At 37.9% G+C, this 18,526-nt stretch overlaps 1 protein-coding gene across 4 annotated transcripts in view; it reads right to left on the bottom strand.

The window, feature by feature from the left end:
* The window catches only part of SHROOM1 (shroom family member 1), a 182,949-nt gene that overhangs the window by 20,043 nt on the left and 144,380 nt on the right, over window positions 1-18,526 (bottom strand). For all 4 annotated transcript variants that reach the window (XM_069244732.1, XM_069244731.1, XM_069244734.1 and 1 more), the window contains 3 exons: window positions 17,098-17,775; window positions 2,970-3,563; window positions 1,780-1,900 (listed from right to left, as the gene is read on the bottom strand). In XM_069244732.1, coding sequence (XP_069100833.1) covers window positions 1,780-1,900; window positions 2,970-3,563; window positions 17,098-17,775 — 1,393 coding nt within the window. The remainder of the gene's footprint in view (window positions 1-1,779; window positions 1,901-2,969; window positions 3,564-17,097; window positions 17,776-18,526) is intronic.

The raw sequence follows: 18,526 nt of genomic DNA, 5'->3' as shown, positions 1-18,526 counted from the left end.
CTACTCTGCTTTCCCCCCATCACTGAAATTAAACAAAGCGATTGGTCGATAGCGAACCAGCTATTCAATATCGAACTTCGATGGGACAGGGGCAGCCCTACTTGCACCAGTTACTTTAAGACAGCCTTTTTAGGAATCATGCCTTCTAAAATCCAACCCCAGTTGAAACGAGTATCTCAAATATTTAATTACTCATATAACCTGCAAGCAGCATGCTATGAAATGTGTTTTCTGCATTGTCTCCCTAGATCCTCTGTTTACTAATGAAATTAATTAGGTTAATATAGTAATATAACAATTTCTAATCAAGGTAATCATATTACCTTCCTGATAAGCTGTTGTGGAACTCGAGGGATAAAGACTGCTCTTTATTGTCAGCAGAAGACAGTATATTTCCTTTCGCTCTAGGGTGCTCGGTTTGTTCTCCATAATCTAAATTAAAGTCATGTGACAAGTAAATGAAAGGTCACGTGCACTCATTATGCTGCCTTCTAGTTTTGTATAAAATATTTTTATTGAGTGTTTGCAATCAAAACCAAACAAAGGGGGCACGTCTAACAAAGACAGATTTCTAACCATCATGATTATAGAAAGTATATTATGTCTGCTGCTTGCATACAAACTCTTGCTGTTCTCATCAGTTTCTTTCACTGTTATAACACACAGGCAGGTCAAAATAGGCAATCCATGAACGGTATATTTTCTGGTGTTTGTGCAGACAGCCCTGTGCTAAATACATGGCTTTCCCTGTGACAGGGCATCTATCCATACCCAGGCACTCATCGGTGGAGCAGTAGGTGTTACCCGGTTTTTGGATAGGTCTCCTTTTGCTAACAGGAATCCCAAACCTCTAACTATTTCAAAGTATTTTTTTTTGGAAACCACCTACTTTCATAATGCCCAACAAAGTAGATTTCAGGGATAACGTGATCTGAATTTGCAATTCTTCTGCCAGCGTTTTAGCAATTTTGGGCCAGTATTTCAGGATTATTAGGCAAGCACCTGTTAAATGGAACAAAAATTCACCTATATTTGCTACACTTCTGGAGCACCAGGGGTCAGGTAGAAGTCTTGCGTGTCAGAGACGTTTAGGTGCGTGATAGGTTCTCTGCTATGCAGCACTTCATTGAATTGTTAAGTTGTTTTGATAGCTCCGTATCTCATTATATTCACCTAAATATCTATGTTTGGCCTTAGCTTTTGTTGATATCTGGAACAATGTTCTTGACTCCATTACAAATCTATGTGATCTGCTGCACTTTTTATAAAATTCCAGTGGCATTTCAGATCTCGGAGTGATTTTTTTTTTAAGATGGACCAATTAATGCAACAGATGAACAAGTCAGAATGTGTTGTGAATCAGTATCTAGACAGGCTTAAGAAAATAAGAAGCACTGCCAAGTCCAATAGTTTTTCTCATGGGCTTAATGCAGCCAAAGACAGAAAAGAAATACCTCACTTTTATAACCTCGCAGGCTGAAACACACACTAAACACTCCATTAATTGCATCATTTGGATCATGTGCATATTGTAGATGAATGAGTGGTGTTAGATGACTTCTTGTTATGTGAAATGCAGTTATTCACGGGTTTCTGTAATAAGAGAGAATCCCTTTCTGCTACTCCGTTTCTTATTACTTTTCCAGTAGATGGTTTTAAGAAGCAATTCATATGTGTAGACAATCCTAAAAATAGTCATTTCAGTATGCGGGCCCAGATGTTCACCTAAGACAACTCACCATGTTCCCCTACAAGTCATATTCCCACATCTTCACTTACTTTCTTATTGGTGATGTCATCGGGTTCCTTCCACGACTCTCCTTCAGTGGTCTGCACTTGGTATCGCATAATATGGGTGACAGGCTTTGGAGACGTTTCCATTGGACCTTCAGCCTTCTCTCTGTTGTCAAAGAGAAAAAAAATAGTGTCACATTATTTTGGCATCATTGTAGGTGCAGGTGGACTGGCATAGAAACTCAAATAGAGGTATGAACACCAAGAAGGTAAGTACATTCATACTCATGATACCACCCTGCCTAAAACTCCGGTGGCACTCAAAAAATTCTTATCAGAAACTATCACTTGACAATGTTGCAATAGTATATTTACCATCATTTGGAATGCAGCACAAGTGATATTTAAAACCTGCCATGATCAATCATTGGGCAGCTGAATAACAAATTATAACCTGTATTTGGGTATTGTAGGGCTGGATAACAGATATATTTACGTCTATAATTTGTATTGTATTCAGGGTATTTTGTTCTACAGAGCAGACCGAGCCTTGATGCTAAAAAGAAACCTAAATTGTAAATCCTTGTATATATTTTACTCTGATAAGAGGGGAAGAGGTTCTCTGTAATTAGCATTAATCAACATAAACATTTTCATAAACTGCACAAGCAAGTCAGGCTTTCAAGGCAGAAGATTGGGGCAACCCTCAAGGTGAACAGGATGGATTCTACTTTCGAGAATTTCAAGCCTTCCCCTCTCCCATCACAATTATAATGGAAACACTGCAGAGAGAAAGCAAGAAAACAGCATTTCCTCAACCACTGCATTGTAGAGGTTGTGTAATCTAGAACACAAAGATCTATTAACAGATCCCTGCCCTAGTATTTAACCAAATGGCAAATTATTCCTTGTAGTAGAAAAAGAAAAACGCATTCTAAACTGAAATATGTAGGAAGACTCTAAACAAAGGTGACAAACATGAATTTTATGCATAGCAAAACAAAAAATCAGTTGAATCAGAGTGTGTGCCTATTTTCATTAAAAATATAAAGGGGTAACAGAATGATAAAGGTGATAAAAAAAAACCCACTAGTGATATCAATAATAACATTAAAACATATATCATTGAAGTGATAAAGGCCCTACCATTTAATAACCATCCTCAGCGGTATCTTCAGCTATGCCCCATAAACCACATTTTTAACATCAGGCCACAAAACATTTTCTGTACTTACTCGTCATTTGATTTTTGGAAGCAGTTTTTGTTCTTGTTGTTTTTCTCTCTGCGAGACTGGTCGAGTAGCGACATATCTACTGGGAACAGGCCCTCCATTAGATCCACAGCTGTTTTTCTTAACGGGTTGGGATCCAGGATGTCCACAAGAGACTGGTCTTTGGCAATTATTTCTTGTGCAAGCACCTCACACCGCTGATCCTCAGGGGATTTTGCCTTCACAGGTGATATGGCTACTATCTTCTCCCCATCAGCAGGATCATGGTCCGTGCTCTCAGAAACTTTGACTTCAGAGTCACTGTTTATTCCATTTTGATGAGGACCTGACTGCAATGATGGCAGTGACTGGCTGCACGCCTCTCTATCCTGGCTGTTGACGGTATCTGTTGTGCCAACATGTTGGCTTCCTGCTACAGTTTCGTCTACCTTTAGAACTGAACTCACAGGATTGTCACAGTTTTCTTCTTCGGAAACCATTGTTGTGGTTTTAGTGTCCATATCCTTTGCAGAAACCGCAGTTTGGTCTGTGTGGATTTCTGGAGGCACCTCGGGTTGAACTTCGCGGTTAACATCGTTCTCCTCAGACACAGGAGTACTAGATAAAGTAGAGTAAGGCATTTGAGACATATTGTAAGGTTACATTTGCTGTACGAGACTTGCCTAAACATATTCACTATCATCTGTAACTTGTTTATTTAAATAAACAGTAGTTAAACACATGCTTTTAATATTGTATAGTATAAAGCAAATTATATTAAAGTTACAAAATAATATAGATTCATTTTAAGGTATCACAGCAACCCTTTCAAAGGAAGAGCAACATGCGGGTATGGTCCAATGTGCTTTGATCTTCCGAACTACCTGCACCAAATATATCAAAGGAACTAAGGAAACTAAAACAGATCAGGGTCCAGGTTGGGAAGCAGAGAGTTAATGGTACTTAGTGATGCACTATGAAGACATATTCGGAAGGCATACAAATTTCCTTTGAAGGAATTTGATGGTTTGTGGAAGAGATCGGAGTTGAGGAGATACCCTAGAGTAAATGCGGGCAGCCTATCCCGGACCATGGTTTGTACTGAAAGACAAATAACATATTATAACGAGGGCAGGAGAAGTGCTAACCTAAACAGACAGATATAAGGGAAGCCTCTGTAAAATGACAAAGTTAAAATAAAGTATGAACACCAATCTGCTTCAAAATTAATGCCAAAAGAATACAGTTTATAAAAATGTCCAACAAACAAACTGTCAAAACATTGGTGATATTGTTAACACTAAACGTTTGAAAAGATGAAAGTAATGCATGCAGGGTGTGGGAGGATGTGAAGGAGTTTATTGAGGGTTCTGAGAAAAAAGTATGTGAGGTCCTTCCTAGTTTCCACCACTTATCTAATTCAGTGGTACAGGTTCCCGCGGGTAATACCATGCTAGCCTGCCTTCAATGAAGCAGGTAGGAATAGGTATGGAACCTAGGAGTGCTCTTCAAACATAATTTACCCTTTAAAGCCCCTAATAAACAATGGGATTAAGACATTTAGCTACCATGTTGATTCTTTCTCGAGCTCATAAGCATACTTTACCATCATTATAGCCATTTGTTTATCAGATAACACTTCCGCAACAGGTTGTACCTGGGTGCACCGCTAAATGAGTCCAAAGGCAACAGTCCAAAAATGTCAACTTGGCGGAGCATGGTTCTTAACCATATAGAAGGAATTAAAAGGATCTTTTAGTTCTCCATTGATTCTCTGTAAAAGATATGCTATTCTAGTAAACTGCAGCGAGCTTGCTTATTTAATAGAGAGTTAATAAGATGAAAAAGGAACATTATTTTGTCTGGAGTTATGGCAATGACATTTTTAAAAAATATTTCATTTTCCATAATAATTTCTTTCAAGGAAAAAGTATCAAGGCTTTATGTTTTTTTTTTTAACAATTTCATTTACACTTTTTTTTGTTATTACTTATAGGCCCTGTTTACTAGCTCCTCTGTAATCTCAGACATCCGCACAAATCATGGGATTGCACGGGTGTCAGAAGCATGGTATAAAATTATATTATAAAAGTATAATTGTGACGGCTTAACACTGTTAAATCAAACTTTCTAAAGAAACGAAATGCAAAGACTTGGGTTGGACATTAGCCTTTTCACCTACCTTTTATAAGTTTTAGAGGATATTTAATAGAGTGTGAATCAATACGTAGGGATCTGTCTATTATTTTCAAAGAGATTAAGCTTTATTTAAACCTCTGCTTTCAGAAAATGTCCACACTGGCTTCCTGTTCAATGGCGAATTATTTTCAAAACGATGTGTAATTTTCATTATGCTACTTATAGCAAGATACAGTCATTTAGGCTCTACCAGCCTGCAAAGGTGCCATCCTGATACAACACTTTGATCATCCAACATAATCCTTTTTAGCACCCCTAATTATTGTAAGGCCCGCACAGTAGAACAGAACCTTTTCAGTATTCGCCCCTACTTTATACAACAATCTTCCTAAATAACTGTGACTCGTCTCAAACCATCTTGTTTTCAGGATTAACCTAAAAACTAGTATGTTTCTGTTAATAGCGGTTAGTATGTTGATCTTTCTAATTTACGGCTAGCTCCAGGAGACCTTCGGGTAATAGAGTGCTTAACAAACTAACATAACAAAACACTTGACACGACGTGACACAGGCCACGTTGGTGATCCTTTTTAATTTTAACCTGTGAGATGACAAACTGAAATCCTTAAATAATATGCAGTCAATTATAAACGTCTTACACCGGGAACAAACCTGGCCTCAGTAAGGAAATGTAATATATTGAGGATCCATACAAAATAATTAATGCAAAAATGTTTATTGCAATGGGACTTAATCTAAGGATTAAAATAATATTTTGAATTCTCTGGTACGCTGTAGCATTTCTGGAAAAAAGTGTAAAGATTTTGGCACAATCACAATGTGTCAAGATCTATAGATTTCAGGTTGTGCATGGGGATTCAGCTCTGTATTTAAGTAGAGACTAGTCACCACAGTGCATTCCAGGGCCTTGCTGTTTCTGGAAAGAATTACGAAGTCTGTTAACCAAATTGAGACAGCAGGTCCTTAACCACGGCAGAGCAAATATGAATTTTGCCCGATCAGTTTCCTGATGATACTCTGAAAAATGTTATTTATATTTTTGGGAGCCTTTCACTAGTAGATGGACCTTGATTGGCAGAAAAATGCCTTTTCTCTGTACCTTTTTGTTGAAGTTTGCTAGACAGTTCAGCATAGGTGAGCCACTGACATTTGATTAGACATCCAAACATGTTACCTGCTCTGAAGAACATCACAAAACTAAAGAACATCAAGTACCTTATGGATCTAAAAGCTGTTCATAATATCCTTGATCTCCATTCGTGATTATGTTATGGATATGTTCCCGGATACTAATTTTTAAGAGCGATACAGAAAGAAATGGCAACGTTATACAGATTATGGTCTTCAACATTAGAAAACACAGCAGAGCTCCCGAAACAAATAGTGCCATGGCTGTGACACAAGACAGTCCTTCAGCCATGGTTAATGTTTGAGACAGGAATCTGCAAGAAATGACTGCTCATAACAATGTGCTGGCAAATGCCTTATGAAATTTCTGGTCAAAGAAAAGTGAAAGGATCCAAAGTATTGGTTCTCATTGATGAACAATACAAGTCAGGAAAGCATGGTCATCAGAGCAGTCCTCTTTCTACCAAAGGAACTCTTGAACAGTTAGAAAAAGAATGGGTTGTTACCTTGGTCAAAGTCCAAATGAGCATTGAGGCTCAAAAGGAAGGAATGAAAGAAAAAAAAAAAAAAAATAGAAAAAAAAAATATTATATATATATATATATATATATATATATATATATATATATATATATATATATATATATATATATATATATATATATATATATTCGGGAATACCCATAAAAATTAAATCACCACAGATTCTTGTAACCACAAGAAAAGGTCGGGACACCAGAGGGATGTAAAATGTTTTACTGACACACAGATTCTTCCTCCCAACGCGTTTCAGCATTTGATCTGTGAACAATGCTATGGCTGAAACGCGTTGGGAGGAATATATATATTTTATGGACAAAATAAACATCTATGTTTTAATGACAGGCTTGGGCTAATGTGAAGAAGAAGCAGATGCTGGATTTAAGAAATGAGGATGGCACAATCCTTGGGATGCTAGGTAACTGACGCAATGCCTGTATGAATGAGCATCTAATGAACACTTTTAATGTAGGTTGTGGGTTGCAGCAATTTTCTTTTTTTCTTTTTTTTTTAAACAGTTTTTATTGTTTTAAACAATTGGTGCAGCATGCATTAAAGTAACAACAATCAGTGTTGCATCTTCGAACACATATATAAATGTCCTTTGCTACACCACAAAGTCAAGCACATTCATACAATATAAGTAGATCTCCAATTTGAATAAAAACTGTAATAAAAATAACAGTAAGCATTGATAAATGTGAACACAATGCTTCAGTGGATGAATATTAGCAAAAATATATTTTCTCACGGGTGGGAACAGCAAAATAATGGTAACTCAGTTACATTTGGGTAAGGAGATAAATTAAGGAGTAGGTCCCGCAAAAGGGGAAGGGGTTTATGGCAATCCCAAGTAATACTTTAGGGATGTGTGCAATAGTGAGCTGGAAACACAGTCAACATGATATCTTAGGGAATAATGAACAAGGTCTACAACATAAACTTTAGATCCACGTAGCCCGAGATACCCAAGAGGTTCTTGTGTCCTCCTTGACTTATAGGGTTACAATCATGGCATCCCACATGGGTATATGCACAGACTCACCTTTCCTTCTCTGCAGGGCATGTAGGGAGTCCCCTTCACCCATTTAAGCACTATTGCAGCCATGTCACCTCACTATTGCAGGTGCTTGTGGGTTGCAGTAAGTTCTAGATGAGCCTAAAGTTCCTTAACTTGAATACCAGTGAATTTGAATGGTTGTACCACTCCCCTTATCAGTGGAGGTTCTTTCTTATGGGCTCCAGGGCTACACCTTCAATGTTTTCTGGCCAGGTTTTATTATACCAAGAGTGTAATCTATTACTCACTGTTGACATAGTTAAAAGGAAATGCTGACCTACTTCATATCGAGCAACAGCCTGAAAAGAGATAGTGACAATGTCTGAAGGCTGACACAGGCACCTGAAGGCATCTGAACCAGCTGCCAGAGAGATTGTTCAGGGCTGCTGAAATCCCAGCCCTAGCCTCAGGGCGCCAGCACAGCGACTGAGTTAACTGGAATGAGTGTGAATGAGTAAAACTAAGTGAGATTGAGTCAGATGAGAACGAATTAAATTGCACAAGTATTTGAGAATAAGTCAATGAGTAAAAGTGAGTACAAGTGCGAATGAGGCTAGGTGAATGTGAGTGAGAATGAGTGAGACTAAAACAAATTTCAAGTGAGTGTGAGAGAACATCCAAACTCCCTTCTTCCACCCTTCCATCTAAAAAAATGTGGGAAAAATGAAAAGGCATTGGACAGACAAAATGGACACAGAAACTGCAGAGGAGGAGGTAGTTCCCCAACGTTTCCATTTCTCAAAAGGTCTCTCAGAAACTGTAGTGATCCACCAGCTGATCAAGATTTTAATTTTTCGAAAATGGCACACCCTTAAGAAGACATCCACTAACAAAGGCATCTTGACACAGTAATCTTCCATTCAAGCTCGACCAGGCAGAGTAGCAAAGCACGGTGACATGCCTCTGATTTTCTTATTTTAGATACTCCTACGAAGATAGATGTGTAGCTGTTGAAATAGATTTCAATTAAAAAGAGGTCTATGACCAACAAAGGCAGGCAGTCATCCAGCAAAATCTAGAGTGCACAGCCATACTGATACTTTTCATTTTAATAAAAAAAAAAAAAAACACACACCATTAATGGTCTTAGCTATATCGTCTTTGTAGCCCTTGGTGTTACTTGTTAAATAAACTACCGACCGGCACATACAGTCCTTTGTTCAAGGAAAGGGAGCTATTCCATGAGAAGGCATGTCATTCTAGCTGAGACATTTGAGGGTCTTTTGTTTGACTGACCAAAATGTGATGTTGAGGTTAAGTCCTAAAATGATAGGTTGTATTTCCGTGAAATAACACAATTCACATGTTATTGTATTTACAGTTAAAACTTGTCTGATCTTGATGGATTGTAATTTGGAAATGGAAGTCGTATTGTATTTATTGTTGAACAGTCACGCTACACAATAAAAAATGTCACAATGATCTTGGTTTTATAATTCTTGTAGTCCAGCAGAAAACAGCAGAAAATTCTGACTCTTCTATAAAGGTTCATGCACAACGACCATAGCTTGTGAGTTCAAATGATGAAATGGCCAGAAATCATCACCCTCCACTGGAACCGAAAAATTAGTGGGATCATTTGTTTCAGATGTGAGCATAATGAGCCCAGCATGCTCAAAGCACAAGGGAGCAACATAGCTGTTGTAAAGTGAATCCTTTTTAGGGGCGAGCTAATCTCTCTTTAGGGGGATTTTAACCACACCCATGATACGTCAGTCACTTTAATTGGTTCGTGGGCTTGCCTTTTAAAATCCGCTTGTTTTCATTCGTGAAAGGCATGCGTATGTCATGCCTTTTCCAGTGTTTAGCCCTCCTCGAGAGCACAGGTAAACTACTGGAAACATACGAGGCTCCATGTGTTCCGTATGGTTTCTGGACTACTTTTTCTCTTTATTTCACAGCGCGATTGTGTTCGTTTTTTGTTTTTCATAAAATGTGGCAAGAAAGGTTCGGTTAGGACTTTACAACGCAAATAGCTCTAACTCGATGTAATGCGAGACCCGTTGCATTGCAAATGCTTGTTTTCTCCAGCAAACCACTGGAGTGCCTAGTTGAGAACAATTGTACTCTATTTGGAACCTTAGCCACAATAGTTTGTACATTGTTTAGATTTCCCTGCAGTCTAACCCTAATTCTTCCTGTAGCCCAAATAAGAGATATTACAGTAATGTAAGCATGATCCTTTGATGGTTCTAGCTATTATGGCTTTTTTTCCTCTGCTTTGAAACAAAGCTGAAGTCGGTTCATAAGATGACATGTATAATTATAGAGTTCTTAGGGTTGTATGAAGTTGAGGGGGGGGGGAAATGGACGTTGAAGTATTCCTCAAACCAACCAACATTAGTGCTATTTTGTTACAATATAAAGCTAAACAATTGTCATAAGCCCATTATCCCATTGCTTTGAAATGGTCATTTAATATTAAGGACTTGTTTCTAAATTTCCAGGTGAATGATAAAAGCGAAGGTCTGCAGTGATGACAACCATCTTGGTTCACCAACAGAATCGGTTTGAAGACTACACGCCATCAGTGCTTACATCGTAAAGGATTAAGTACCAGTGCCCAAAGCCTCACTCAGAGGCCTGTGGCTGGCTCCATTAAATATCAGCACGCCAAATACCAAGGCTGCCAGTTTTACATCCAGCCCAGGACTCTACAATTCACTACCAGGCACACCTTGCCTCTTTATCTTACTCTCGTGGGTTTTCCACTAGCTGAGTGAAAGATGTGTTAGCAGTGGAGAAGAGAAGATAAAAGAAGTCTCTGTTTACTGTAATCGGCTTTGCCAGTCTCATGTCACCTTCATAAGCAGAGGTGATTTATTTCTTCCACTCTGGATTTCTACAGATTAAATAAATACATGTGTTGTTGGAGATAAGACCAGATGGTTAAGATAAGTAATTATTAGTTTTGGTTTTTGAGCACACTTTTGATTTGAAATATGCAAGTGTAGAAATTGATTAATTTTAATATGGAATAAATGTTGTTGGTTCTTAGAGTTGTCCACAGAACACGTGTCTGCAAACCAAACTGTATCTATGAATTCACCATGTGTTCAAGGTAAGCCATCCACATCTCAGGAGTGAGTTGGAGTTGTTTTGACAAAAGATGTAACTCAGGGAGAATAATATGAGAACAAATTGGTGGGGATGCCTGTGGAAAGAAAAGCGGTGCGGGCTTCACAAAGTCTCCAAAACATTGCATTTATCATGGAGGACTTGAGGTAGTTTGCCAACAGGCATTAGGTTTAAGATTCAGAGGTAACAATGTGTAATAGAAGAGGGAGTTTCTTCTTCTATGAAGACAGCAGGGTAGGATTTGCTGCCCCTATCAATTCCACATCAGCACCCAGTCAGACCTGGATTGATATTATAGCATAGGTGAGCATAATCCCAATAGCACAATGGAGATGTCATTTGGAATGGGGTATGCCAAGACCTCCCTCAGAGCAGCAAATATTTCCTCTCAAAAAGGTTTGACAAAGGGCATTCTTAAAAGATATGTTGAAATATTGTATTTAACCCCACCACCACCAGCATGACGGTGTGGAACTCTGACACGCGGTATGTAACCTCACTTGCTGGAGATACCAATCAAACATATACTTACAGTCAGTCTCTGTTCTGTGTACTCTAGAATATCCTTTGTTGATATCTTGTCTGAGTAATTCACTGTATTTGGTATCTCTTTGTCATATATGCCCCTCCATCACTTTGCATGTCCAAAATCTTATTGGTTGACATAAAATAAGTCATTATAGATAATACCTTGTTTAAAGCAGCCTATCTACACGTTGAAGCTAATCCTAGATCCTTAAATGAGCTGGTTCGTCTGCAAAAAATATATTAAATTGTCGTGTTAAAACAGTGAAAAGGGACACTGACTCCATGACACCTACTTGAAGCAACCCAAAATCTACAGGAAACAAACTTTCTAATTGGAAAGAACAGATCTAATTTTTTTGTCTTCATTAATATCAGAAAAACCATGGGATCATATACTTCATTGTTAAATAACGGCTCGAAGCTTTGAACAAACATGCCCCTATTTGGAGTTCCTGGAATTAATTAATCCTCCCAATAACTTGAGTGATCAAATGTTAAATTCTCCAGAATGAGAATAACCTGCAGGCCCAGAGTTAATAGGTCCTAAATTGCAGGTTTCCCCAGATTCTCAGTAGTCTATCACCAATATCTCCCACCTGCTCTGAGCAGGTGTTAAACATGTCTTGGTGGCTGCTGAGGTCACGTGCTGGGCAGGGTGGGCATCTGGAGTTTGGGCCTGTCACTTAACTGAGGGGAACATTGTCTGCTCTCCCCCCATCATGCTGGAAGAGGTGGCTAGGCTGGGCCTCTGCCAACAACACCTGCCCTATCCACTCATAGGTTTACCAGTTGAGGAAATCAGCCTGGTGGTTTTCCAAAGCCAGTAATTTTGGGTCCATTAACATCAGACCACTCTTAATTGCCCAGAGCGCTATTCCAGTGCAACTGGTAATTAAGACTGCAGAGTTTAGGAACTACCTTTGTTGAAACTAACTTTCAATGGCACATCCAGGTGCTAGCGTACTTTGGCCTTGTAATTTGCTAGATTATTTGACAATGTTACAAATATGTTTAGAGGAATTAAACTTCTATATTTTATATGGCAGTATTTTCATACAAATATACAATAAATAACTTCAGCCAGTTTGAAAGAAAAAAAAAACTAAATGACCAAGTGGGAATTATTAATATTTTCTGTCCATTCTAGACCTTCAATCCTTAAGTACATTTCTAAAGTGTTTGTTATACACTTTAGAAATGAAAATAATGGCATTCATTTAAGCCTAAAACAAGTGTAATTTAACAATCAAGAATTGCTATAAATCATACGAAACGTTTACTGAGTGTCTAGAATTGTGTGTTCATACAGACAACGGGCTGCACACCTCATCCTATTTAGCTGTATCAAGATGTTCTGATTAGCTTTGTAGAGCAAATCTTCTCTGTATGACACAAAGTTAAATAGTAGCTTGCTTGGAACAAGAAGGCAGGACCCAATAAGTCACATGTTTGATATTTAAGTACAATGTGAGGTCAGCATTGGTCAAAGCTCACAAAACTTTCACACTCAGTATCTCTTCTGCCATAGTAGCTGCAGGTGCCCCACCACTACGTTTTTAGACCTGCATCTTCATGTGAGATACAGTCAGGATAGCAATGTTTCTAACGTCCACCTAGTATCCAAATAATCATTGATACTACCCCACAAACGTCTGCAGTTGGCTGCTGTGAGTAGGTGGGATACAAGCATGATACGTTGCTTGGTAGTTTGTTGCTGTCGGGTTGGGGGCATGAGAAGATGCAATAAGTTCACCAGTACTTTAATAGTTGCATAGGCAATGTGCTATAAATATTTTAAAGATTAATAAAGAAGCTTTGAACTGGAACAATAAATTCATGACGCAACCTTGACAGACAGACAACGAGGATTTCTTCAAGATCATGTGTAAGACTATTATTTTGCCAGTTCTCTGCATTGGAGAATACAGACTGCTCAATCAGTGGCCATATCTGAAGATTTACTGCCCACTTTATCACAAAATATCTAAGATTCTAAACTGAAGGATATTTTTGTTGCATGGAAGTTCAGAAGGTATTCTGTCAGAAGTGCAGTAACAAATTTGATGGCTTGAAGAGATATCTTCACATGAAAATACTAGTAGCACTTCTGAGGATTTTGCAGCATGGAATCTATTGTGATAGTGGATGAAAAACCTGGGTGAACAATGGTGGTATACAAAGTCTGTTAGTCCTATATCAGGCTGAAGTATGTTTTTAGAGAGTAAATGTTTTAATCAGCTTCACTATATGATTTCCAGACTCAAATGGGATACTAGATGCAGCAGAATATGGCATGAATAACGGAGCTAAACTGTAGAGGACTGTGTTTGGATATTGCTTGCTATTTATGAGCATTAAGCCCCTGCTTTTTCATATTTGCGCTAACTGAAATACTTTGATTTATGTGTTTGTTAAAGTATAGCAATTTTGAAATACATTTCTTTCTGATTAAGGAATTGTGGGGCTGCCATTTTGAAATTCAGACCTCAAGTCTAAAACAATATTATATATTGTATTTATGTTAGATACAAAAAAAAAAAGAGTAAAGAAATATGCTCATTTCAATGGAATCGGCAATGGTCTTTTCAAAATAACCCAGTATTCCACAAGAAATATCAGAGGTTAGAAGTACATAGTTGTTGCACGCTATAGCCCATACATTTTTACAGTTCATTAACAAAAGTAGAACTGTTATTGTCCTCACTAGGATGTTATTGTGCAAGTTCTGTATTTACCTTTTTGTCATGGACAATGTAAAATCTGAGAAAATTTTAAAAAGCATAAATGAAAGTAGAGCAAAACACTTTTTGACAGGGCTGCTAACCAACAACTGGTTCTATTTAAAAAAAATCTCAACTGAAGCATTAAATTAGTGCCTTGTGAACCAATAGGGTTTAAATATAAATTTAATGCAGTACTTATGTTTTATCACCTTTATTTTATTCTTGCTTATGCAAGCAGAATGGACCCAGAGTTCAGTGTAGCAGATGTCCAAGTTGTGATAAATGAATATACAAAACATGTATTTATTGCTCATCTCTTAGTGTGCTACGAGCAGCTCCACCTGTGTCACCAGATTTGAAAACTATACAGCTTGGGGCACTATGAAAGGGGTGGGGAAAACCCAGAGGTTTGATTTTTTTAGACACCCTTGCCGCATGCCTAATAATTACAGAAAACTGCTCCTATCTTCGTGGAGGATTATGGTAGATGAAGAATTAATTTTATACAAGAAACTTGAATGATTAGTTTGCGTGTATAGGGGGTACATTCGCATTTCGTATATAAACTATGTGATTCAAGGATTCTATATATTAAGAAATATGTATAACTGTGCACTTTATATCATACAGTTTTAATCTTTTGTAGGTTGGTGTAACCATTTGCATTTGTGGATACCTACTAACTAATAATCTATTGTGGCTATCCCTTCCTTATTTATTTTTGTTCGATGCAAGTAATAACTCAAGAAGTACATGAAACAGACATAACTGTGTAGGTATTTATCATGTCAGGGCGTCTGTTTGCTACTGAGAAATGCTGGCACTCTGCCATTAACAGCATTGCAGGTGTGCTGAGAATTGCTTGTACTCTACTTTTCACATTAAGTAGTGGAGGTAATGAGTACCTGACAGTACCTGCCCATTAAATCATTTCTACCAAGGACATTTCAAGTTCAAGTTTTGCATTGTGTATTGCGCTTTTTATTATTGATGATGCAACTCTGTTCTTAAATAGCAATCTAAAATAAGAAATATAGAAATCGATAAATAAATAAACATTACCATCAAAACTACCTGTGATCAACTCACATCGTAAGATATAATAGGCTTGTTGCCTTGCTAGAGAATAGTCATACTTATTGCATGTTCATGTGTTTTGGGCTGCAAGTATATTTATGAAATATCAGGGTTTATAAAAGAACTAATACTGCTCGTACTTTTTATTCCCTTACTAAAAAACATTTACACTAGCTACAATTCCTCATGCTTTTTGTTGCAAACACATTTATCAACAGTTATATTGATAAATACAGAGTAAAACCCCAGGATAGTTATTTCATACTTTCTTCCATATACTAGTAGACTGAATAAATGATGGTAAGGCCTGTAGGCAACTTTCTTTTCCTCTTCTTGGTTCTTAAGTGGCTGTTTCAGTTTTGAAAAGTTCTGGTGGATTTGTTTTACACCTTTTGTCCTTCTAATCCAGAGGAACAATACTCTATCCAGCTGAAGTTATGTATTGATGATGATTAAAGCAAATGTGTTCAGGTGATAAAAGTTTGCAGATTGTAAATCACTCATTCGGAAAAAGGGTCTTGTGCTATTTTGCTTTACTTTTTAAAAAAATCATCCTAGCTAGAATTCTATGAGCTTTCAAAGTAAAAAATACACATGGCTCAGGTTACAGATTTCATAGTCTGCACTTATATTTTCATCAGTGCTCCAAGTAAAAGAGAACCGTAGAAGCTATAAGCCTGGGAAGAATTTTGCACTAATTATCTCCAGTTGAAACATTCTGAATTACAAACACCATGTAATAAACTGAAGTAGATCTCATATGAGGATTGTTGCCTGCTGTGACGCGGAAAGTTGAGAAGATTACCAGTACTCATACTCTTCATGAATGCAGGGAAAGCACATTTTGGCTATTTCCAGCTGACAACAATATTTGACGGCAAGTTTAGAGTAGGCATTTGTGGTCAGATGCTAATAACTGAAAACATAGATATTTGAGACAAAACAAATGGAAAGGCACATTACAAATCAGAGCCCAAGATACTCATTATCACAAATGAGAAAGGAACTGAGGAGGCACTATCAAATGGTAAATTAGCTAGCAAGATAAGAAGCATTGTGGGAGCCAGTAAGGTGCTGGAGAATAACTATACAAAGTGCTTGTGCTGCTACACTATAAATCATTGATCACATCTTCATTTGAAACATGGGTTCAAATTCTAGAGACCAAATCTTTCCAGACACCTGAATACACACAACATACAAACTGGTGCTGCGTTGTCTTCTATTTTTCATATTTTATAATACACCCTAGCTCTTGCACATTCTATAAACAATAGCATACTATCTAGGCACATGTGAACCTATATACACATTAAGCCTTTTGTAGGGAAAATGCTTCCTAAGTTTGTTAAGTTCTTAGTGCCTCCAAAGTCTGAAAATAACTATTTTCTTGAGTTATTGTATGCAATAGGTATTGTTTATCCTGTAAGAAGCAGACCACCAGTTCCTTTCAAAATTATTAAATCCTGCTTAAAGTGTCTAACCCTCCAGTTTTAACATTAAACATCCTCTGGTGCCTTTGGACCTGTGAAGAAACTCTGTAGATGACTTACTCCAAATAGTTATTTTATCAGATATTTAATAAAGGATCAGTGTGCAGTAGCACCCTGCCACAAACACTCTTTGTTGATACTATGCCTTACCATTCATATGTGATGTGACCTGAAAAAGGAATGGGTGCCAAGTTAACTTGCTTTGCCATTTTGTATTTAAATTTGAAGAGTTTTCTTGAAATGTAATTTTAATGATGAACATGCAAAATTTAAAAAACACTGTTAAGTTGTGATTTCATCATTGACACAGATCTCTCAGAAAAGCATGCAACCAACCATTACAAATAAACAGTGACAAACATTACCTTGAAGTATGCATGACTGCAGTTACGTCATCTACAGTGGTAATGAGACACGATAACTGATTTGGCGACAGAGGTGAGTATTCTTGACTCTTTGAGCACAGTTCTGCAACATGGGTATGAAGGCGAGGAGGTGTCCCAATGGGGATATCCTTGCTGGGTGAGCTATCTTTGAGAAAAACATCATCTTCTTCAACAGGAGAAATGATTGGCAGAGTCTGAGCTGGAGTCCCTGGATCCAGTGCTGAAGCCTGTGGCATGCATACAGGAGATGGTACATGTGGGGGTGAAGTGTTGGCATTCAATATTGTCCCACTAGGTTGTATGGTGCGTGAGTACTTTTGGAATGCTGAATTTCTCAAGTTGAGACTGCAAAGTCCCACTGTGTCCTCACTGGTGGTTTTCCTAGGCAGGAATTCATATCTCTTTTCAGTGCTGTGTTCCAAATTGGTTTGAAAGTTCTCAGCTGTTGAGGGCTTGGCCTTTGGAGGGCAAAATAGTGGTGACATACCCTGGTCTTGGGTGCGGTGGAGCTGGTCTGTGCTCAGGCTCAACACTGAAATTTGCACGGTTTCAGAAGTCCCAATTTCTTCCATGGACTTTCCTCTCCCTCGGTTGGAGCAAACACTTTGTTTTCCAGTGAAGAATTGGTCTATCCCTTCTTCCGATGCTGCTAGAGACCTGGAAATTTAATAAAATGCATTGAACTTAAGAGTACACTTTATAAAATGGCATATCTAAAATAAACAATGATTTTTTACCAGACCTTGAAATTCCATTCAAAGTGAGGAAGAAGACCTACAGGACCAGAGGTGAGCGAAAAGTAGTAAATAAAAGTTACCAAAGAATGTGAGGAAGTGAGCAGAAATGTCAGTCAACTTCTATAATAATCTGTTTCTGGTTGGACATACTCTTAAGTGTAAAAGCAACAAGTGTTTTGAAGTGAGCTTCTGAAATCCAAACTATGCTAAAGATATCGAGATGTCACAGAAGTATAAAGACAGTGGTCAAGTTAAGAATATTTCAGCGAAAGGGCAACTCTAGGATATGGGGTCAAGGGGTAAAACCTATAAGTGATGGGGAGGGTTTAGAAGAAACATAAGGACAATTGTCTTCAGAAAGAGTGTCACAGGCATGAAAGTGGATTCGAGAAAGAGGTCAATATCAATACAATAGTTTAAAAGGCAGAAGAGTCACAAGGAAAATTATTGTTACGAGTGGAGACTGAGCTAGAGACTAATGGGTGATGTACGTTTCGGGAAAGCTAGATAGCCCTGGTTGTTATCCAGAGTAAGTACCAATACTCAAGAGCAAATATCCTAAGAGCATATGGTTCTTTGCAGAGGCTGATGCTGTGGAAAGCCAGTACTAGGCAGCCTAATAGTACATCTGTAACAAAGACATTATTAGTTACTCCTAGAAAGGAAACAAA

This window comes from Pleurodeles waltl, chromosome 7 (assembly GCF_031143425.1).
Source record: "Pleurodeles waltl isolate 20211129_DDA chromosome 7, aPleWal1.hap1.20221129, whole genome shotgun sequence".
Classification (NCBI taxonomy): Eukaryota; Metazoa; Chordata; class Amphibia; order Caudata; family Salamandridae; genus Pleurodeles; species Pleurodeles waltl.
The sequence above is the reverse complement of the archived record's forward strand: the minus strand, read 5'-3'. Positions and strand labels throughout refer to the sequence as shown.